A 24,794-nucleotide genomic window follows, 5' to 3' on the forward strand; every position below is an offset into this window, starting at 1 on the left:
AGCACGAGTCACACGCGGGAACGAAGGTTAATGACGTTAATTTTTGACTGTCTTTTAATACTGTGTAAGCATACATATTAACACATGTGCAATTAAACGTGTGCATTTACGGGGTGATTTCTCAGGCTTAAAAGCTCACCTTTTATCAAACGCGGGAAGAAAGGTAACTGACGTTGTTCACTGTCTTTTAATACTGTGTAACCATACATATTAACACATGTCCAATTAAACGTGTGCATTTACGGGGTGATTTCTCAGGCTTAAAAGCTCGCCTTTTACTAAAAAGGTAAATGCAAAACTATTTTCAATCAGTTTATTGAAACGCTCCCGTTAAGGATTGCAATAACATATTCGCGAGATAAAAGAACGAAGTAGGGGGAAATGGAGGAACAGCCGCAAACAGCGAAGAGCAAAAAATTAATTAAACAATTGAGAACGGAGCGAGTTAAGCAACAAGCATGTTCATAAGGGAAACAAAGCACGGTGTAAAACGTAAGTTTAAATTAAGTTTATAGAAACGCTCCCGCTGCGGATTGCAATAACATATTCGCGAGATAAAAGTTTAATGAGAAGACACGAGGTATAAACGAACCACACGCCGTGGCGCAACGTTAGGGGCAACAGTTTCAACCATTCTATGATCTGCTTCTCGCAACTGAAAGACGGCACATGGCGGATGTTAGCCGACTTGCTGACCGCAACGTTAGGGGCTTCAACTATGGCGCTGACGCCACATCTCAGTGCCAACACTTTGCAGACTGTACTTAAAAGACACGCCCTCCTCACTGGACAGTTAAAAACACCAATCAAACTAACGATGACATCAAGTATTACCCAATCAAAAGTAGGAAAGGTGGCATCTTCATAAAATGCGTGTGGGATGATTTGCATGAGACACTGCTTTAAAAAAAAAATGATACAAAAAATACGGGATAAATCCCGTCCAGTATTGATTCAAAACGGGACGCGCAATTTCATTCTCAAACGCGGCACGATTCCGTATTTTAAAGGACGGGTGGCAACCCTACAGTGCCAGGTAACCACCCATACAATCAGATTGTGATTCAGACTAGGAATGCAATGAATGTAATTACCCCGATCTACATACAAGGCGAAAGTCTTGCAACATTCAAAGATGATGGTTTGGGATAAGTACACCATACAACATAAAAGAGCTTATGAAGCCTTGAACCGAAAAAAGCAACATCTCAGAGATCGTAAAAAAAAAAATAGGAGGTAATGTCGTTTTACTCGCTGTAGATTTTATTCAAACATTACCAGTTATTCCACGAGGGAGACCAGCAGATGAACTCAACGCGTGTTTAAAATCCATGCTTCTCCCACGCTCGGTTATATGTCGCGTGTTCTCGGGTAGGTGCACCAAAAAATGTATACATTTAAGCATGTAATGGGCAAACAAAAAATGAGGTATACCCGAAGGCACTGCAGTAGTACTTAATGTAACTTTACTTCTTAAATGTTAATGTTTTACTGTTTAATAATTTATACGCTTCTTATATGTTGTTCAAATTCTTTTATCAAAATACCACTGACAGCGCAATGCACGATAACATGGAGTGAATACACCATACGCATCTGCCCACGGCCGCCCTGGTGTGCGCAGATAGGAGTTGATTCTACAATAAAATAAAATAAAGATAAAAAGAGTAAAACAATCATCACCCATAAAGCGTGTGTGTGTGTATATATGTGTATATATATATGTTGATATGTGGATGTGTATATGTATATATATATATATATATCTATATATATGTAGATATGTATATATATATGTATATGTATATATATGTTTATATGTGTGTGTATTTTATATATATAAAACACAGCAACACTCATAACAATGACAACACAATTACATTGACAATCATGTTACGTTATTTTTAAAATGTTTCCTTTTTTTTTCATAACCTCTTTAACACACTACTTCTCCGCTGCGAAGCGCGGGTATTTTGCTAGTTACTAATAATCGAATTAATTCAACAGGTAACCAAGCGTACGGCAATATGTCTGAAGGATGTCTCATCCTAGCGCAAAATGTACAGCAAAAGTCCTATATAACACATAACTTGGGCGCTCTCATCACAGATCTGGGACCTCATACATAACGCCGTGCGTACAATTCGCACTATAACATGACGTAAGCACAAAAGCTGAAATGTGCTTACGCACAGAAAAATCCAGATGCAGGAATCTGTGCGTTCGCCAACTTCCGCGTTCTTCCGCTACATAAATCCCGCTCAGCGTGGATATAAACACTCGTGCACGCGCTTGCTGTCCCGCCCCAACTCCTCCCAGAATTATGCCTCTTTGAATATGCAAATCAATATAAATAGCCCTTAAGCCCGGCATTCTGTGAAAAGGCAATGGCAAAAGTACGAGGAAAAATAGAAGAATTTCAGCGAATACCAAATGGAGGCAAAGAAAAACGTACTATTTGTTGGTTTAAACAGTTATATAAGCAACAAAAGGAAGCTGATCGAGTGACAAAGCGTGTTGGAGAAACTCGAAAGTTCAAGTTCACAAAGTCGCACAGTGCCCGAAATAAAAAAGTTGTCACATATCAAAGTCGGCGTGAAAAGGCGGCTCATAGCCCAACGTTTAAGTGTCATATGAAAGCTTATTTGGGTACAGTGGAAAAAAAAGGCACACAGTGTGAAAAAAGCACGAAATGTCAACTTTAATCTCGAAATTTCCACTTTAATCACGTAGTTTATTTTGTCATTAAAGTAGAACATCATAAACTTCATCTTAAAATCGTTTAATTTACTAGCTTCTCAAATCCCATCATAACTAAAGTAGCACGTTAAATGCTTTGTTTTGTATTTGATCTTCTATGTGCTCGATGTTCCTGAATCACTACGTGCTCTTCCTCCGACAGGACACAGAATCCATTACGTTCGTAATATTACAGCTTTCTGAGTAATTAAAATACTGAGAAGTATACGTGATATCATTTTCATGATGATATGATAATATGATATATTAAGCATGTTATTAAACATGGGAACACGGTGGTGCAGTGATTGTTCATGTCTTACAGCAAGATGCTTGCTGCGCCATGCGCGACCTTCAATGACATGCTTTATTACTGAAGTACTGTCTTTTTCAAATGTACTAACCCCCAATTCCTGTCCTTACTTTTCTTTCTCCAAATACCCAATCGCTACACAATCAGCTCTGTAATAGACGTTAAGCCATCTGTAAGCTTAGAATGCTGATTCTTGAAAACTTTTAAGGAACATCGAAATATCTTTGTAATGTTTAATTATTCTATCCATCTATCCTTCCAGTGTTGCACCAGCCACAGCATGAAAACAGCGCGAGGCAGAACAAACCGTGAACGAAGCTCAAGCTCACTAGCGCTACGGCACCGTGTAGTTAAAGTTTTATCTATATAATATAATCAACATATTTTGCTGCATTTCATCTTTAAAATGATATCGTCATTATATGTAAATACGCGCTTTATAAAGTGGCTCAGGTTGTGCAAAGCTTATAATTGTATCATAAGTACAATTACCTCACAGTAACTTGCAAGTACAAACAGTTCTACAAGGAGCACTTGAGCCGACGTTGTGGATGTGGATCTAAGAAAGGGTAACTACACAGGAACAGTAGCACTGCTTTGACGCTGAGTGCCGCCAGTCTGCAAAACCTAACGGAGAACTTGCGTACGCCAGGGTATGAGGTACTGTGGAAAAGTGCGTGGCTTTACGACAAGTGTAGGTTTTATACATCGCGATTTGAACGTGGAAACGTTCTTACACAACATTTCTGTGCGTACGCACCGTTTATACGAGACCCCTGGAGAGCCCCCGCAAGAATCTTACATTGACACTCAATAGACTCCTTAGGAATACAGCATATGGCGCTTTTTAATGTCGACTTTCCGAACAGGCGGCCAAGCAATTTCCTTAATTAGGGACAGCGAATTTTGTGTAGCGCATATTACATATGCTTGATTCAGCATCACACTATTTTCAAGCCCAGATATAAGTATAAAATATGGTTTCAATATTTTTTGAAATGGCATATTAGTGCTTGTTCGCGTTTTTAAATGTCTATCTTGTGTACTGAAGTCGTTTTGTGACATTACGCATCGTACTAAGTTTTCAAGTAACGAACTGCAAACTGGCAGTGCGGTTTTGTTTCCTTTTGCCTCGTGAAAGGGGATTACAGTGCCACAGCAGCCAATTCATTTTTAGTATTAAACTTGTTTAACAGAGTATTTTCACCTAAAGCTTAAATGCGCGCATTGCATGCAATACCTTACATGTTAGAGAGGCGGGTCTGCAGTTTATCATTATCTCCAATGTGACCCAGTCAAACAGCCATGAATCAAAGGCTATGAAATTAAACGACACTTTTATAACTCTATGCGTTTTCACAAAACAAACGATATAACCCAAGGAACTGAACATACGAGGATAGCGTAGATTCGAGACAAGATGCACGCCAATATCACATGCAGACAGTGGCAATCACAAACAGGCGCCGCTTGAGTATCCGCTTGTGTTTGTTATCCACAGCAAACTCAAAGACAAAACTCCTTAGGCGCACGCCGGTTATCTTTTATCAAAGCTCGAGGTTTACTCAAATAGTACGACATACTACATACTGGAATTACTTAAGTTTGACTGCTTACTAACTAACTAAATAAAAACTTACTTTTCTTTGACCAGAAGACGTCTGCTCCCACGTTTTCATTTTGACGGCGCAATGCTCGCCGGGATTGTCCATGATGAATTTACTTCAGTATGACATAGAAACGCCAAATACGAGTTTCTCGTGACCTTCCTGCAACATAGTCGGGATCTCTCAGTGGAATAAAACGGAGGGAAAAAAAAAAAAGAATTTGTGATCCTAGCTGTAAATGTGTGTCAAAGAAATATTTTTGCTGATAGACGGGTCTCTGTCCCTGATGTAACTCATCAGCAGTTAGTTGCATGCAAACCTCCATCCCCGAGTTTACGCGCCTCGTCTCCCATGAACAGCATGGAAGCGGGACCTGCTGGATCAACGTTCTCAGCAGCAGGGACAGCGGAATCTGGGCCGTCGAAGCAAAAGGCTTTTCTATGTGTAATACTACTGACAGATCGTCATAAATGGCCATTGACTGTACAATAACTACATTTAGTAATTGCGAATCATACAGTGGTGATGATTTTACTCGAAGGGTAAGCCATGAGGCCACTTTTTAATGTGCATCATATCACAAGACAGATTTTTCAGGTAAAGATGATCCCATACAGAATTTCAATCTGTTTATAAGTGACAGTATATAATTGTGACTGAGCCAATATGACATGCAAAACAATGATCCAACAGCACACATTGACACCACATTACAGGGTGCACGAATGTTCTGATGTTAGTTGTAGCAAACTGCTGGCCTTCTGTGCAGTTCTTCAGTATCAAGGCATGATTCTAAAGCCATCCCTCTCTCCAGGCAGAAGATAAAATGTACTGGTCAACAAAACGTTTACTTGAAACACCTCATGGACAGCAGATTACAAGTGAAAAAAGTTTCAGCTTACTTCTCAGGTGTTTGCATTTTGTTCATAATAATGTACCTGTCACTTTGAGAGACCCTTTATCTGACACACTTACAGAGTCTTAATAGAGTTTACCTACCTGAGCGGTCTGTTGTTGAGGAATTGCTTGCACTTTAGAAAGGTTGTTTAGCAGTGAAGCAAAACACATCTCATACAATTGCTAATTTGGCAGTAGCACTAGAGCAAGGGTCCCCAGCTCCAGTCTTGGAAGGCCACAGTGGCTGCAGGTTTACATTCTAACCCTTTTCTTAATAAGTGACCTGTTTTTACTGCTGATTAACTTCTTTTGAATTCATTTTAATTGACTTGCTCTTGAAGGCTCAGACCCCTTAATTGTTTCTTGTTCCTTAATTAGCAGCCAAACAATAACGAGATACAAAATGTGCCAAAACATGACCAGCAAACTGTGACCATCATACAATATCTGGAAAAAAAAAAGAAAGAAAGAAAGAATGATGAAGGTTTCAGGAATGTTGATCTGCTCTGGTCCCCAAACCATTTTAACAGTGCTCTTAGAAAAAAGAAAATCAACAGTTTTGGAAAAAGATTGCACAATGACAGCAGCAACAAACCATGGAATTAAAGAATGGGTGACTAATTAAGCAATTGGTTCGAGTAAAAATAGCTGGAGTTTGAGGCCCTGACTTGGTTGGTCTTGTGTTGGCTCACTCTCTTCACATTTCATTCTGTTTGGGTGCCATTTAAGGAAAGAAATGGAGCAATTCAATGGAGTAAATCTTAAAAAACAATTAAAATGAAAGGAAAAGTAAAAACTGGTCACCAGTTAAGTGAAGGGTTAGAATGAAAACCTGCAGCCACTGTGGCTGTCCAGGCCCAGAGATGGAGACCAGTGCACTACAGGATAATCACACTACCATAGAGCAGAATCCGTACTGCTTGGTGGGAGACCCTCCCGGAAAAAAACATTTACAGTAGAATGCCATTTAATACTCCCATATTTAGTCTTCACACATTTTTAACTTTATTTTTTTTGGATGCTGTTATGGACATGAAAATGCTCTGGACTGAAGAAGCGCAGATGTTTTACAGCTGCATTTACAATGCAGTTATTAAGTGACTCCTGATTTTTGTGTCATATTTCATTTTTTTTTTGACTGCTCAGATTAATTTTGTGACTGATCCCAATCTGATATGATGATATGAGTACAAGTATCAATCCTGAGTGTGTCTAGTGTCTGCATAACGAGTAAGAAAAGTAATAATGCATTTTATTTATAGGGGCACTTTACGTTAGCAGTAAATCTCAAAGTGCAACATAAAAAGATTAAACAAAGGCAAGGCAAGATAAAAACACAGATAAAACAACAATAATTATAGCATTCTTGTTAATATGCTTTCCTAATAGAAAAGTCTTTAACTGTTTTTTAAAACAGCCCACAATCTGCTGTGTTCTCAGGCTCTCTGGTAGGGCATTCCAGAGCTGTGGAGCAGCGGCTGCAAAGGCTCGGTCACCCGTTGTATGAAGTTTGGTCACAGGGGGGCAAAGGCGGTGGGTATTTGTAAAATGGAGGTTTCTTGTAGTGGATTGTAATATAAGGAGTTAAGATATTGTGGAGCATTTCCATGGATACATTGGTGAGTAAACAAACAGAGTCTATATTCGATACGGAGATGGATAGGGAGCCAATGAAGTGACCGAAGGATTGGTGAGATGTATTCATATTTCCGCACCCTCATCAGGATTCTTAGAGCACTATTTTGAATTTGTTGGAGCTTTTGAAGGCTCTTGTTAGGTATCCCGATGAGGAGTGCATTACAATAGTCCAGTCTGGATGAGACAAAGGCACGAACCAGCTTTTCAGCATCACAGAGGGAGAGGTAGGGATGGAGTTTGTCTTCTTTCAGAGATGAAGGAATGCAATTTTACAAAGGTGATGGATATGTACAGTATATCAAATGACAGATGGGAGTCGAACCTGACACCCAGATTTGTAAGGGTGAAGGGTAGAAGGTAATGGTACGATCAGAAAAAGAAATACAATTTACAGAGGAACGAAGTTGATGAGGGGTGCCAATTAAAAGAGCTTCAGTTTTGGTGCTGTTCAGCTTGAGGAAGTTCTTGGACATCCAGAAGTATGCCAAGTTGATTCAAACTAATAGGTTCTGGTTGCTGCTCTACTTCACATTGTTTAATGTCTGCAAATTTGGAAATTTATGATGGCATGGAAAAGAGACAAGAAATCATAGCTGTTGAGGTCAGCATTTTTATAATTGTCAGAGTTCTGGCCCAAAGACAGGAGACAGGACTGGTGAGACCAACATGGAAACTGTTTTAGATGTGTAAAAGTCTTTATGAGAGAGGCGCAAATCCTTTCTGAAATGTTTTGATTCTGTATCGTTTTTTGGTGATCACAAGTCTCTTAAAAAAAAAAAAGCACTGCAGCACGAATGTTGCCTTTTTTGGCTTTAAAAATCAAATGCAGGGTTGTATATTGTGGCTTATAACAACAGCACAGTTGCCATCAGCAACACAGCGGTGTTCATTAAAAGGAATAACAATCTGAAACAACAAATACGACAATAGTAATTCTACTGATTAAATAGGCCAACTCAGGATGCTTTAAACTGAGTCATAACTGTTAATTGAAAGGGGTGGGCAAGGAAAAGAAGCCTTTTCTATTGTGTTCGCTGCAATGCTTAATTCACCTGATGTGTAGCAATCTACTCTGTTTATGACACTGGTCACTTTCATCAGCTCCCTCTTCCACTGATCATTTAAGCATAGATGTTGTCTTTAGCAGTTTGGCAATGGCCTGTTATGACAACTGCTTGATTTGCACATTGTTTAGTTAACTTATTCTCTTATCACAATGAAACTCTTCACTGTCTACTAGCTAACGTATGCAGATTTCATGGCTCATGGCATCTGCCCGTCTGTTGCCTGTAAAGTCACGTGAAATGACACACCAGTTCCTCAGTGGTTTGTGTAGCCTAAAAATGCACACAATGTTTGTGAAGGTCTGATGAAGATGCCCCTTCAACTCAAAGGGGCCTACAGTTTATTGGTAGCTGCCTTTAGAAGGGGGTGCTTGCTCCCTGGAATTGATTTGATTTTTTTTAGGAATGCAGGACATAATTGAACCTGTATATATACCCCTTCTGTAACCATGGCGGAAATAATCAAGCAAGAGGAATATGGCACAAAATAAGATTATATATACACAAGTGGTAAAAGGTTTTAAAACACCTGTTTTTCTTCACATTTAATCAATTGAAATACAATGAATGACCTAACAAGGTAAAAAGGTTAAGCAGTAAACTACCAGAGGTACACATTTAAAATTTAGGTTTGCAAAAACTGGAAAAAAATGATAATTTCAGAATATTACAAATGGGCCTTCTTCTGGGAAAAACTAATAGGTTACAACCTACTGATGTTCTGCAGCAATTAAAATAAATTAAGTCTTACAAGTTGAAGCAAACAATTTGCACAGGTTTCCCGACTTCTGTTGATTACTTAAAAACCTTCTGCCTGTCTTAAAGCAGAGTTGGAACAGACTGTATTTCCTCTGAAAAACTGCTTGGGTAATATTCCTGTGATAATGGCAAGAAAACAGCAATTAACAAATGAATTGAGACAGAGCATTTTCATTAAGTCCAACAGTATCCAAAACAATCCAAACGCAATTGCAAACTGGAAGAAACTGATAGGAAGAGAACTGGCAGAACCAAAGTCACAAGCCAATCAGAAGACAAGTTTCTGAGAGTCACCAGCTTGTGTAATCACAGGTGCCTCACAGCCCAGCAGCTTCAAGCACAGCTTAACGGTGCAGGTCGACAAAAGCAAAGTGTCAGTTTCTACTCTGAAGAGGAGGACTTTATGCTGCAGGTTTGACAGGGCAAGTGGCAGTAAGAAAGCCATTTCTTAAAAGACAAAGTAGGGCCTTGAAATACCGGATGGACTGCTGCAGACTGGACTGAGTCTTCTCTTCACAGTAGAACCTGAGACTTGCTTTTCTCAACCACTGTTAAGCTCTTTGAAGAAGAAGTGGAAAAAGTGAGGTGGTCCAAAACCTGTAATTGGTAGTATATAAAAAATAAAATTTCCTTTAAAATGCAGCTTTCAGTTCCAAATATCTGGAAGGTTGCCGGTTCAAATCCTGTTACTGCCAGAAGGGATCATACTCTGTTGGGGCCTTCAGCAAGGTCCTTAACCTGAAAATTGCTCCAGGAGCGCTGTACAATGGCTGACCTAGTGCTCTGACTTCCAAAAGTCTTACAAAAAGATAATTTCCCTTTGGTGATTAACAAAGTATATCAAAATAAAAAAAAATCTATATATATTATCTCTCTCTCTCTTATATATATATATATATATATTTCATGGCATTCGTAGTCTGAATCACAATCTGATTGTATGGGTGGTTACTTGCCAGGTAACGCTTGTGGTTGGTCAGCAAGTCGGCTAACATCTGCCACGGTGCCCTCTTTTCAGTTGCGAGAAGCAGATCATAGAATGGTTGAAATAGTTTTACTGTCAAATAATGCAAAGAGTACGCGACACGTGTTTTGCCCTAATTCTGGGCTCATCAGGCGTACACACTCACTGCATCCCTTCTCAGGAATCGAACCTCGAACGTCAGCGCCAGAGGCGAAGCCCCTAACATTGCGCTACGGCGTGTGGTTCGTTTATTTGACAGCATGTAGATCGGGGTAATTACATTCATGGCATTCGTAGTCTGAATCACAATCTGATTGTATGGGGGGTTACCTGCCAGGTAACGCATGTGGTTGGTCAGCAAGTCGGCTAACATCCGCCACGGTGCCCTCTTTTCAGTTGCGAGAAGCAGATCATAGAATGGTTGAAATAGTTTTACTGTCAAATAATGCAAAGAGTACTGATGAGCCCAGAATTTGGGGCGAAACACGTGTTGCGTACTCTTTGCATTATTTGACAGTACAACTATTTCAACCATATATATATATATATATATATATATATATATATATATATATATATGCACACACACACACACACACACGCACGCACACATACATACACACACAATGTAGTATAATCATTTATATATTCTTACATATCCAGGCTGAAGACAAGCCATTGGAGCAGCGCAATCATCATCCAGTTCTTCAGCAGGGAATGTCAGGCTCTGTGAAGTTCCAGAGTCGTGCTTCTTGCTGAAGGCTTCTGGCTTCTAGAAGGTCCCTCATTATTATAAATACCCACACATTTTGATGAGCTTTTTATGAAAAGTGCCAGGTATGGGTATCTACCATCTGAACTTATATTATATATGGACTGTGCTCTTCTAAGACCCAAATAGCATCCTTTTTCCTATCTGTGCACAGTGCACCTGCTCTAATCATTCATGGATTCTACCTGAAAGTAACGGGTCAGGCCTGAGGTGATGGATCAGTCTTGCTTTAAACAACCATGATCCATGTCTGAATGAACTATCCTTACATTAGCTGCATTAGATTCACAAATCACAATTATCAAATACAGTAGCTATTTTTTCAATTCTGGTTGCAGTGGCTTGACAGAAACACCTAAAAGTCTGCAAACTGGTGATAAACCAAACCCTCTAATGTGTTTTTATTTTCACTCTGAGTTGAAAATTTTTTTGTTAGTTTTACATTCACACACCCTACCAAGTAATGGTTCTTTAATGGCACTTTGCTGGATTGTGAGGTTCCTCGTAGAGTCATTGGTTGACAAAGAGCTATTTCATTCAGTGAAAGGATCTTTAGACTTTGAAAAGGTTAACAAATCTGAACTCTTTAATGGATAGTAGGCTACCTAGCAGAACACTGACAGATGAAGAATACCTGAACTCAGCCTGTGTGTTTGTGTACTTCGAGAGTTATATTGTAAAAAAATATGTAAAATATATATTGTAAAAAATGATTTGGTGCCAGAATAATGTTCTTAAAATGTATTTCTCTTCTCTTATTTCACTCACAATTATTCCTCCTTCTCACTCTGTCAAAACAGTTGAAGGCTCATGCTCTGTGTTTTCACATTTCGACATGGCCTGTCACCTTTGTTTCTGTGCTGTGTGGTGCGGTGGCTATCAATACGCCTATGGCATGCTCTCGCACTAACTTGCTGTTCATGTGTAGTGGCTGCTCATGTTTAGGCGACTCCTAAGCTTTAACATTACACAGAAATTATTGTGTTGTTCCCCCAGTACAGTTAGTACACTATGAATACAGACAGACAGTGGAGACTATGGAGGAATACTTTGGACAATGTTAAATAAATATTCAGATAAACAAAAGGTATTGTGAACTGTGGCTATGCCTAAATGAAAACACTGATATGCGAGTATAAATAATAAAATGTGTACAGACGATTCACCAATCAAGAAAACACTATGTAGCAATGTCCAATTTTTAACTTTGATGGGTGAAAATGACTGTTTTCATTTCAAGGTGTATTTCATGTTGTGTACAGTGTCACTGAATTAACTAAATACATGGAGAAATAAGCATCAAAAACTTATACTTGCAGATCATGGTGCTTCTATTTATTATACTAGCCACGCTACCTGTCGGACACAAGTAATAGAATAACTTAAAAATATTTGCTATCTCTTGCCTAATGTATACTTTTGCCACCTTTCCTTTTCTGTGTGTCTGAACGTCTCTTCACCGGCGCCCCGTCTCTCAACCGTGTTACCGTAAAGCCTGCTTCTCAAACTCTATTATTTTCGAGGCACCTTTTTTTGCCTTCTGTCCACTTTATACTTCCTGTCTGTGAAAGCGTCTCTCTTAGCATGCCACCTATGCCGTTCCTCCTCCTCCTCGTGAGTGACCAATCATGTTTCTCTGAAGTACTGGACACAAACAGACATTAGCATTTTATTATACAATAGACTGTCACATTTCAAAATACAGTAATCCCTCCTCCATCGCGGGGGTTGCGTTCCAGAGCCACCCGCGAAATAGGAAAATCCGCGAAGTAGAAACCATATGTTTATATGGTTATTTTTAGAATGTCATGCTTGGGTCACAGATTTGCGCAGAAACACAGGAGGTTGCAGAGAGACAGGAACGTTATTCAAACACTGCAAACAAACATTTGTCTCTTTTTCAAAAGTTTAAACTGTGCTCCATGACAAGACAGAGATGACAGTTCTGTCTCACAATTAAAAGAATGCAAACATATCTTCCTTTTCAAAGGAGTGCAAAGCAAGCAGTCAAAAAAAAAAATCAATAGGGCTTTTTGGCTTTTAAGTATGCGAAGCACCGCCGGTACAAAGCTGTTGAAGGCGGCAGCTCACACCCCCTCCGTCAGGAGCAGAGAGAGAGACAGAGAGAGAGCCACAGAAAAACAAACAGTCAAAAATCAATACGTGCCCTTTGAGCTTTTAAGTATGCGAAGCTCCGTGCAGCATGTCCTTCAGGAAGCAGCTGCACACAGCCCCCCTGCTCACACCCCCCTACGTCAGCGAGAGAGAGAGAGAGAAAGTAAGTTGGGTAGCTTCTCAGCCATCTGCCAATAGCGTCCCTTGTATGAAATCAACTGGGCAAACCAACTGAGGAAGCATGTACCAGAAATTAAAAGACCCATTGTCCGCAGAAACCCGCGAAGCAGCGAAAAATCCGCGATATATATTTAAATATGCTTACTTATAAAATCCGCGATGGAGTGAAGCCGCGAAAGGCGAAGCGCGATATAGCGAGGGATCACTGTACATTTACTTCTTTGCACATTTATTTTTGTCAAAAATATTTTCTCATAGAAGATAAATTCAAAGTCAGACAACAGATGTAAAGAAAACACTGAAGCAGTTACTATTATTATTAGCTGTTGAGAAGCAGTATGACCCATAGATAAAAACTCTCTTTGAATCTAGTAGTGTGAGCCCTTACAGAGAAAAGTGACCATTTTGGAGTAGCACAGATCTTTGAGAATGCCAGTTGCCTTTCTAATGTAGCGTGTGTTATAAACACCCTAAAGAGAATGGAGCTGCATACCAGTAATATTCAGAACAGACTTCACCATCCTCAGTGTTACTTTGCGGTGATGAGTTGAGCAGCTGACTTACCAGAATAATTACAATAATAAACTGTACTAATTATATTTTCTTATTTATGTAGGAGGCCAAAATGACAAAAATCACATACGTTGCCTTCAGAAATTGTTCAGACCCCTTCAATTTTTACACATTTTGTCATGTTGCAGCCTTATGCTAAAATCATTTAAATTAATTCTCTCCCCCCCCTCCTTCAACAAACAGCATTTCATACTCCAGAATGACAAACTAAAAACAGGATTTGGGGATTTTTTGCAAATGTATTAAAAATAAAAATCAGAAATATCACATTCAAACAAGTATTTAGATCCTTTGCTATGACACTTGAAGTTTGCATCCCATTCTATTGATCATTTTAGAGACGCAGTTAAGCAAAAACCAAGCCATGTGTGCAGAGCTTAGAGACAGGATTGTGTCAAGGCACAGATCTGGAGAAGGCTACAAAATATTCCTGCAGCACTGAAGGTTCCCAAGAGCACAGTGGCCTCCATAAGTCTTAAATGGAATAAGTTTGGAACAGCCACGACTCGTCCTAGTGCTGGACACCTGAGCAATAAGGGCAGAAGAGCCTTGGTAAGAGAGGTCACCACAATCCAATGGATACACTGGCTCAGCTTCAGAGAACCTATGTGGAGATGGGAGAAACATCCAGAAGGACAACCACCACTGCAACACTCGAATTAATCTTGGGTTTATGGCAGAGTGGCCAGATGACACATGAAAGCAGGCTCACCTAAAGTACTCTCTAACTGTTAGAAACAAGATTCTCTGGTTTGATGAAACCAAGATTAAACAGTGTGACCACAATACTAAGCATCACATTTAAAGAGAAATAGGCCCTACTCCTCACCTGTGCAATACCATTTCAGTGGTGAAACATGGTGGTTGCAGCATAATGCTGTTTGGCTGATTTTAAGAGTCCGAGAATGGGAGACTAGTCCGGGTTGAGGGAAAGATGAATAGAGCAAAGTACAGAGATGTCCATAATGAAAACCAACTCTAGAGCATTCTGGATCTCAAACTGGGCCGAAGATTTACTTTTCAACAGGACAACGACCCTAAGCACAAAGCAAAGACAACACAAGAGTGGCATAGGTTCAACCTCTGTAAAAGTCCATGAGTGGCAAGCCACAGCTCAGACTTGGTTCCAAATGAACATCTCTGGAGAGACCAGAAAATAGATGTTCACCGATGACTGCCATCCAGCCTGACAGAGCTTGAGAGGATCTGCAGAGAAGAATGGCAGAACATCCAAAAACCTAGGTGTTTGAAGCTTGTTGCGTCAAAACCCAAGACAACTCCAGAGTGGAATTGTTCTTAAAGGGTCTTTAACTAAGTTCTGAGTAAAGGGTCTGAATAATTTGTGTAAATAGTATGCTTTGGTTTTTAATTTTTAATACATTTACAAAAATGTTGTAAAATCTTGTTTTGGCTTTGTCATTTTGGGGTACTGCGTGTTGCTTAATGAGAAAAAAAATGAATTGAAATGATTTTAGTACAAGGCTGTGCAACACAACAAAATGTGCAAAAAACGAAGGTGTCTGAATACTTTCCAAAGGCACTTTAGAAGATTTTTTTTAAATAGAATACTGTACTGTATTATAAACTAATATGAATGTATATTCTTTATGTGTGAATGGATAATTTGTGTTACGACATAAAATATTTTTATACTGTATAAAGATTGACAATTAATCCTATCTTACATTTAATAAATTAAGGGATAGAAAATACAAAGTTTGAGTTGTCTTTTTACACCCACTTCCTGATCCCACCAATCCAGCTCAACAGCCCCAAGGAGGTGGGGTCAAAGCAGATTAAGCCAGTCTACCACTAGGCTCCTTTGTGGGACCAACTCAAAGTCACTAATTACCCTAAAGAGCAAGTCTTCCTTTATCATTTGTATTTTACCAGTTATTCGCCCATGCTGTACACACATGTATGATAGGCAAGGTTAACATTTGTATTCGTCCTGCGGATGTGTACTTCTGGAAATATTCATCGGGGCTCCTTAGGTCCTAGCACCCCTGAAAAACACTCTTAAGTTCCTAACAATGCACATTCAGTAACATTCATGATAGCTCAGATTTCTTCAGATATTTCCATTTGGTCAAAATCTGCACGGCCCTCACCACGGTCTTAGTAAATGTGCTGGGAAGATGTTAAATGTACTGTATATTTTTGTTTCCAAGTCATGCTGCTACAAGCACACCCACATACAGTCAGTCCCTCGTGTGTAAAGTTTCACAAGTACACTTGTAGCTGAGCACATTTTGAGTCCTTTAACCTTATTTAAAATATGTTTGACTGGCATTGCATACATGGGTGAGGGATAAAACATACAATTTTGATTCAGTTTGTGGTCAATGTGTATGACAGCTACTGGAAAGACTTAACCAGAAATGCTCAAAAACTCACTAGCTGTACATACTGCATGAGCATCACAAACAACCCAGACATAACAGATTTGAGCTAGTCTGTCTGTTGTAGAGGTATCAAGGATACAGACATCATGAGACTTTATTTTTTTAGCCAGTTTGTGTCTCGTTCCACTCAAGGAAATAAAATGGACCTGCTCTGTTCAGACGTTAAAGATGCCCTTCAGTGTAAGTTACTGTTACTTTAGGCAGAAATGACCACAACCCGATTCATCTTATTCTCAGGTATAAGCCTGCTATTAGATGGCAACCTGTTACCACCAACATAGTGAGGAAGTGGAGCCTGGAGGCTGAAATGGCTCTGAGTGACTTCTTCCAAATGACAGACTGGGAAATGATGTGTGAGTTGCATGGGGATGACATTGAGGGACTCAGTCAGTGCATCACTGAGTATATTAACTTCTGTATCAACACAGTGGTACCCTCAAACAACAAGCCCTGGATTACTAATGAGCTAAAAGGTCTCCAGAATGAGAAAAAGTGGGCATTCAAATCAGGAGACAAAGAGGCTCTGATGAATGCCCATCAAGTGTTAAAGAAAAAGTAGAGTGAAGGAGAGGAAGCTTACAAAGCTAAAACAGACTCACTCAGAATAACATGAAAGATGTCTGGTATAGTTACTGGATTCAAGTGCTAGAAGGGGATGTGGACGAGGCTAATACCCTGAACAATTTTTTAAAATAGATTTTTTCCCACCCACTGCCACCTTCCTCCAGTGACCAGTCTCCCCACACTGTCCCTTCTACATCAACATCTTCTACCATGCTAACTGGAATGGTCAGTGACAAGTCCACCTCCGAGCATCAGTATGGGCTGTCCGTACCTGAAGACCAAGTAAGGAGACAACTGATGAAGCTACACACACAGGAAAAGCTACAGTACCAGATGGTGTCAATCAGAGCTCTTTAGGCCTGTGCTGACTAACTTTGTGGTGTCCTCTGTCACCTGTTTAGTCTGTCCCTCCTGTTTCAAAGGAGGCCGGCCCCTCTCTTCACCTAATGACTACACACTAGTGGCACTTACACCTCACTTCATGAAGACCTTTCAAAAACTGGTCCTGAACTACAAGAGTCCTCCAGTGGTAGACCACCTGGACCCACTGCAGTTTGACTATCAGACAAATATTGGAGTGGTGGATGCAATTATCTATCTGCTCTACATTGCTTATTCTCACCTGAACAACACTGGCAGCACTGTGAGGATTATGATGTTTAATGTCTCTAGTGCCTTCAGTACCATCCAGCCAACTCTGTTGAGCAGTAAGCTCAGAAGTTTGGAGGATGATGAGCCAATCGTGTCCTGGACAATGGACTATCTGTCAGGTAGTCCGCAGCTCAGAATTTTTGTTTTGAAATTTTCTTTTTTAGTCATTCTGGTGTGTGTTCAGACCATATTGTGCATGCATATATATTTTTATCTATCGATGTCAAGGATTGTGTTTCTGACACTGATGGGAGCAACACTGGAGCACCACAATGAACAATCCTGTCTCCGTTTCTATTGGTGCGCTACAACATGTACTTGGAGTCCACATCAATGATGGGCTACACTGGTCTCGAAACACAGAGGAACTATAGAAGAAGGTTTTTAAGTGTTCCTTTAACATGGGAAATGACATCCTTCATATCTTCTACAACTCTGTGATGGCCAGTGTGGTGTTCTATGTTGTTGTGTGCTGGGCTGGTAACATCACTTCAACAGAGGCCTACCAGCAAGCTAATTAAAAGGACAGGCTTAGTTATGGGACACATTCTGGACCCCCGGGAGGTAGTAGTGAAAGAGAGAATTAAAACAAAACAGAGTGCAATTATGAACAATGCTGTACATCGTCTCTGTGACACACTAACACTGAGGACTTCCAGCCAATCAATTATTCAGCAGAAGTGGGTCAAGAAACACTATGGGCACTCCTTCATACAAACAGTAATATGTCTGCACAATGCCTCAGTGTGACTGTGACTGTTAACTCTGAACCTTTCTGTTTTGAAATTTTCTTTCTCTTTTAGTCATTCTGGTGTGTATTCAGACCATATTATGCATGCATGTATATTTTTTATCTATCTGTCTGTCTATCTATCAATCAATCAATTGATTGAGCCTCTGTAAAAAAAAAAAGCCCAACTTCCCCTGGGGACAAATAAAGTTCTATCTATGATTAAAATGTTCCAAAATAAACAATTTCTCAATGGTCTTGAAGGTTACATTTTTTAAATGCTGTACAATTTCAATGATGTTCCATTGATAAGACCCACAAACCCAAAACTGTGTTATATCACACAAGAAGGCTTCAGTGTAAAACACCTGCACTGTAGTGTGGTGGGAGACCAACACAAAAATCACACATTGCTTAAAAACAGCCATGTCTAATTTCACAGAATTTTGTATTTACATTGTTGTTCATGCAATTTAAAATATAGTCTTGACAAAATTTCAAGAATTTCATTGCGGAGACACAATGGGAGGATAAGCAGCACAAAAACTACACATTACTCCAAAACAGTTGCGAGGATATTTATGAGATTTTTCATGTATTACTACAGTTAACATTACTTAACATATAGAGTTGATGGTGCTTCATTATGAATATGGCATTCAAAAGTGGGAACAAGACGAAAACCGGAAGATCTGCCCAACTTACCTGCCATACCAATGATTCACTTATTCAACAGGCCATCCAGTTTATTAATGTGGGATTAAACATCTACTCACGGAAAACACATTAAATCACAAAATACAAAGAAATAGCATTCATGGCTCCAACCCAGCAAGGAGCTACTGTAGTTATGGAATACAATCTTGCACAAAAAGAACAAATTCTCGATTCATGAGACCAGACAAATTTGATAGAAAGGTAGTGGCGATGACACATGGGACAGTCAGCAATGACAAAAGGGTTAATGTTTAAAAACACATCAAGATTTACTTTCTTAATTTGAGTCAGTATAAAAATATACCCAGGCAATAGCAGGTACTTTGGCTAGTATATACAAGAAAGTTCACAGCTATGTACAAGTTTCTGTAAACATAATGTAGTTTGAAATGTTTTATATATGACAGAAAATCTTATCAGTTATGAAGCAAACAAGATACACTGGTCTAAAAATCAGTTTGTTTTTTTTTTAATTATTTTAACATTTCTACTCATTTGCAGCTCACAGATGACCACATAATGGTAGATGCTACAAGCATCCAAGCACTTCGGCTGGTAATACAAAAAGTTACTGGAAAACAAATTTATTTCTGGTCTTTAACCACAAGCCAGGCAAAACAGCAACTCTTCCTTTGGAGAGTACAATCTGACATAAAGCCACAAAGAAAAGTTAAAATGCAATCAAGAAGAGACAAGGTTTGAGCAGGAAGCAGAACATGAAAGCTGTAGAGACCACTCAAATTTAGAGGTGTGCAGCAAGGCTTTAAGATGGAGGAAAAAGTGTGATATGGGAGAGGTGGATCCCGATAAGCAGCATAGTCAGAGAAAGCTTATTCATCCCGGCTCTGACTGTAAATCTAGAACTTAATAAAAATGGCACTTTGAAACTCTGCAAGAAGGTTAATGCCACCATAGCTTTTACAAAATAGGAATTGATTCAATTTTTACTTTCTTTTTTCTTAATTTGCTTAAAAACAGTAAATTATTTTCTGCTTGTTTACTTGACCTGTAGTTGATTAACAGTAAAATTTAAATAACAAAGCATGAAACACCTACCTTTGCAATATCATCACCTCTTCATGTTATCATTAGGTAGCCCTTTAAACAAAATATTTACAGGAAAATATTCATGTATACATCATTTCTCCCCTTTTACTGCTCTGCTAGGAAAATAAAAAAAACTGAATGGGTACTTTGCAGACCCTGAATGTCTTAACTTTGAGCCGCCCAGCAAGTGCAGCGTTACTCACATTTGTCCTTCCCTTTCAGACGTTTCTGTATTTATGCCCAATCAGTTGCAACAAGGAAGCTTTCCTGGTACATCTGACCACACAGAGGCCACCCACAACCAATCTAAATCCATGCTACTAGAGACATTCTCCATCACTGGGTCCCTTGGATCTGAGCCTAAATACAACAACCAACAGGAGGCACAGGACTGGCACAAGAGTGGCAATGTGGTCCCCTTGCCACAGCCCGATAAACTGAAAAAGGCAACCAAGATCCACAGGTTTCCCACTGAGCACAACAGTGAGAAAATCAGGATTGAAACCCGGACATTGGCTGCTGACACGATTAATACAATCAAGCAGTCCTTTGTGAGCAGCAACAACCGTACACAGAAGAGTGGGCACAGCAGCTTTCTCCCCACACCAGATCTGGAACAAGAAGTCCAGACAGCCGGTAGAACTTCCCGACTGCAGAGCCAAGTCCAACCCCAAGTGCAAAACAGATATATGGATCCTGAAGAGAACCGGCCAGGCAAGGCCAGCATGTACCATGTGGGAAGAAATGGCACACGACAGTGGCAGGGCCTCAACCGGCGGTCGTCCAGTCTGCTGCACCAACTTCACACTCTGAAGGAAGGTGAGAGCACATCTGTTAGTATCTGGGACTCTGGGCGGGCAATGACCTCTTGACCATCTGTTTAATGTTACCTGCGTGGCTGGGAAACAAGAAAAGTCACTACATAAAATAAAGATAAGGTCCGATTAGACACTGGACACTAACATTTTAAGTCTGTACAGGATACATTGTCTAAGTCCACAGAAGCATTGCCATAATTGTGTTCTTAATAATTACGTAACATAGCGGTATTAACATTACTGGTATGAGAAATCTCCCCACATATGATATACCATTGGTCTAATCTTGATGTATAGTTATGCAAGGCATTAAAATTTATGGAACTCTAGACTAGGGAAAAAAAAACAAAAAACATTTAGGCCATTTATGGATAGTATTTTATGCAGGAAATTACACTCTCATGATAAAGAGTAAACCAATAGATGTCTTTAGCAAAAATGATCAGAAGGACTTGAAGATGTGCAGGCCATGTCAATCATCACCAGGGGTTCCAACTCTAATGGGATACGAGAGGTCAAAATTACACCTTTTCAGAAAAAATGCAAATTAGCAATATAAGCATGTGGTATTTTTTTTTGAGGTTGCTGGTCATAGATATGATAATATTTTTGATATCTGGCTGTTTAATAATATCTATCTATCTATTGATGGTTCTAACCCTCTAAGAGCCACTTCCAAATGATGAATTTCAAACATTAACATGCAAGATATTATTTCAGACTATTTCAAAGTCAGTGATTACGTATATATGATGATCTTTTATTAGGGATCAAGCCTTCTAAAATTATATAAACAATAAAGAATATTTAGACTTTTAAACATTTAAATTGGAATGCACATTTTAATATTTCAAGTATCTGGAACAACTGTTCTTGTTTATTACGTACTTCTATCTCATTAAGTAAACCATTGCATTTCTTATGAACAACTGGAATTAAGGTGTCAGACTTTTTTTTTATACTCTTTATTATTCTAGAGACAGATGTAACAAAGGAAGCCATCTGCTCCAGTGAGTGTGGAAAAGAGAAAGAAGAAAGAGAGTTGTTCTGCTCCAGTGAATTCGGTGAGCATCTTACTGTGAACTGAAGCACTGACTATTAAAGACGTGAATGTGGTGAACAACCAGCAGAGAGAACTCAGACTGCATGATTGGCAAGAAGTGAAAAGTGTGAGCTTAGGATCCCCAAATCAACCACTAGCAGCTTCTTGCCCGTTTTAGACACTAATGGGAAGTCACCATTCCAGTCTGAGGTGTGTGGTGTATGACAGTCTAGCCATTTGAGTGATGCTCCTTGTCCCATTTTAGGTTCTGTAAATTCAGGTGCTAGTTAAAGAGTCACTAATCATATTGTAATGAACGTCAAAGTACAATGCTGACTCCTTGACTTTGGCACTAATCCCCTAATTGTAGCTTGGGTTTCCCGATTTCTACTTCTAGCACAAAACTCCAAAACCCAATTTGCCTTGTTTGCGTTTGCCACCTGTGGGTGACTCATTTTAGTCATACCCAAATATAATAAGGTTTTTTATTTTTATTTTTTTAATGTTCAACCATCAGCAGTCAATGGCATCGTACATGATGTGGACATAATTCGGCGTGGGATTCGCCTTGTTACGTTGCTGGTAAACAGCAATGGATTCTACAGAGCGAGTCGTCTCTATGTCACACCTGATGGCTTTTTCTTCAAGGTTCGCATTTTGGTGTTGGAAACATACAGATGTGCCAAGCCTTGCCATGACTTCAAACTGGGTGAGTGATCACTTTCATTACATCTAACACTTGCCCTTGGAACAATGCTCATTCACATGTCTGCATGCATCCAGCATTTTTTAGCATTTAACTGAATGGGTTCATTAGATCCTCACTGGTCAGTTACCATTCCACGTGGCAGATAAGCTCTATCACTATATTGCAGAAACAATTCAAAAAAACTACAAGTAAACAACAACAGTCCAACACCAAAGAGAAAGTCAGGCAGACTCTCACGAACTTGCCAGTATACATTACTTGGACACGTTGAAGAGGCAGTACACAGGTGCTTGAGCAGGACCACTTACGGCTTTTAATTGCACCTTTTCATTAATGAGTTTATATGAATAGTTAAAATGGGAAATGTACTAAGACAATGTGTTGCTGACAATTAATTTCATATGTACCCATAGGGAGCAGATACATAGTAATGGGACACATCTACCACCGGAGGCGCCATCTTCCCAGCGAGCTGCCAAGATTAGTGGCTGGAAGGCTGAGGCCAGGGGATGGTCTTGTTCGCAGCAGCAGCTATGTCAAGCGATACAATCGGAAGCGGGAACAAAGAATGCAAGATGTCCTACAACTCAAATGCAAATAAGAATTCATCAGAACAATACAATGCTCAATATATACATAGTAGGCAACTAGAAATGACCAACTCCTGGACTTGAGGCTGCCACTCTACTATATTCAGTAGAGAGATGTGTTCACACTTCATAATTTATTACAGACTTTAAAGCAAGCAGCTCAAAGTGACAGTTTGTTGCTGTAAAACAAGGAAAGGACTGGTCTTCTTATTGGGACCCTATGGTGGATTACTCCTGTACAGTATTTTGTATTGTTTGTTAGGTTTGCAGAATATGGCTAAGCAGCAGGAATTCCATTCAAGCACTTGTTTTGGGCAATACCCTATTAGCAGAAGTGCCCAAGTTCAATCCTGGAGGGCCACCATGGCTACAGGTTTTCACTCTAACCTTTTTCTTAATTGGTGACAAGTTTTTGCTGCTGATTAACTTAATTGAATTGCTATTTAAGACTCAACCCCGTTAAATCAGGGATGAGCAACGTCGGTCCTGTAAGGCCGCTGTGGCTGCAGGGTTTTATTCCAACCAAATTGCTTGAATTCACTTTTTAAATTGATCATTATTATCAATAAGAGGTTGATAAGAAAGGAACCTGCAGATCTCCATGTAAACCGTTTCCATTAACCTGGGTGTACTCGCTGTGCACTTTTAACAGAATACTCAAAAGGAAACTGAAGAGAACCTGAAGAACTGAAAATTATTCATTTGCTTTAGGCTTTGAATCATTTGGATGATATCATTCGAAAGGAAAAAAACCTGTGATTTAAGAATGACATGACATTGCAGAGTTAAAACACTAACAAGTCATGATATTAAATAGGACCCGTTATTGGCAAGGATTTTTTTCTAATCAAAAACCTGCAGCCTTTGCTGCCCTCCAGGACTGACACTGATCACCCTTTCCCTGTAGTTACTGTAACTTTTTAAAACCCAGTTTATGATATGCAGGTGGTTTTGTAAATTAAGAACCCAATGAAAGCCAGAAAATATATATTATATTTAGCATTGTGAAAAATTTGTGCGAGAGGAAATTATATATAAAAAAAGCAAGATGAATCAAAGGTTCTTAACATTTTTCCTAATGCAACTCCATTTTGGCAAGTATAGATGTGGTTTTGGAGTTCTGGTGACTTTCACTTAATGTGGGTGTACTTTAGTGTCATTCAAGTTATACACAGACTTTCAAAGGGTGGAGAATCTAGCTGCAGAACCTGCTTGTATTCACTTTTTTTTTTTTTTTTTAACTTTCTTGCAATTTTTTATGCAAAGCTACATTTGTTTGTTTTTATTTGTATTAAGAAGTGTAGTATAATACTACAAATTTTGTAACAATTTTTGTATTTAAGTTGACAATAATAAAAATCCTGGGTGACGTGGGTGGCTTAACCTGATTTTGGCTTTTCAACCTTAAAATTGTCTCATGTCTAGTCAATGCCTGTTTGCCATTTTGCACTGAGAGTAGGGACATCTTGGTGCTGTTTTACTTCAATGTCTATATATTTAACTAAAGCAATCAATCACGCCTACTAGTGTTTCAAAGCAAAGTTGCGTGATTATAGAAACAATTTCAACATCATCATCCAGTTAGTAAATGTGCTAGTCTGATGTACGTCAGTTTACCTATTCATTGCAAGTCTGCCGAGGAAATGATTTCTGGTTGGCTGTCAAGTTATAGAAGCCGTATCACTACAACTCTCAGTTGTGTCATACATACTTAAATAAATACTCCATCTAGAAATTGTATTTATGTTACTTACCCCATGTAGTTTAAGTGATGATGAAGAAGAATCATTTTCAATTTCAGGGTTTCATGTAGAATGGAGAAGTTTCCCATATACAGTAATTGCATTATGGTGAACAATGCTAGACATACACACCAATATCAGAAACTCCATGAACGACA

At 39.3% G+C, this 24,794-nt stretch overlaps 1 protein-coding gene across 2 annotated transcripts in view; it reads left to right on the forward strand.

The window, feature by feature from the left end:
- Positions 1-24,304, forward strand: part of LOC114665169 (UPF0450 protein C17orf58 homolog) — a 44,129-nt gene extending 19,825 nt beyond the window's left edge. Inside the window, exons 2-5 of one of the 2 annotated variants that reach the window (XM_028819590.2) lie at positions 19,958-20,554; positions 21,531-21,617; positions 22,113-22,304; positions 22,718-24,304. In XM_028819590.2, the coding sequence (XP_028675423.1) occupies positions 19,958-20,554; positions 21,531-21,617; positions 22,113-22,304; positions 22,718-22,905 (1,064 nt within the window). In that variant the 3' untranslated portion in view covers positions 22,906-24,304. The remainder of the gene's footprint in view (positions 1-19,957; positions 20,555-21,530; positions 21,618-22,112; positions 22,305-22,717) is intronic. The other variant, XM_051936301.1, reaches the window with a different exon arrangement.
- The last annotated feature ends 490 nt before the right edge of the window (positions 24,305-24,794 follow it).

Source organism: Erpetoichthys calabaricus, chromosome 14 (assembly GCF_900747795.2).
Source record: "Erpetoichthys calabaricus chromosome 14, fErpCal1.3, whole genome shotgun sequence".
NCBI classification, from domain to species: Eukaryota; Metazoa; Chordata; class Cladistia; order Polypteriformes; family Polypteridae; genus Erpetoichthys; species Erpetoichthys calabaricus.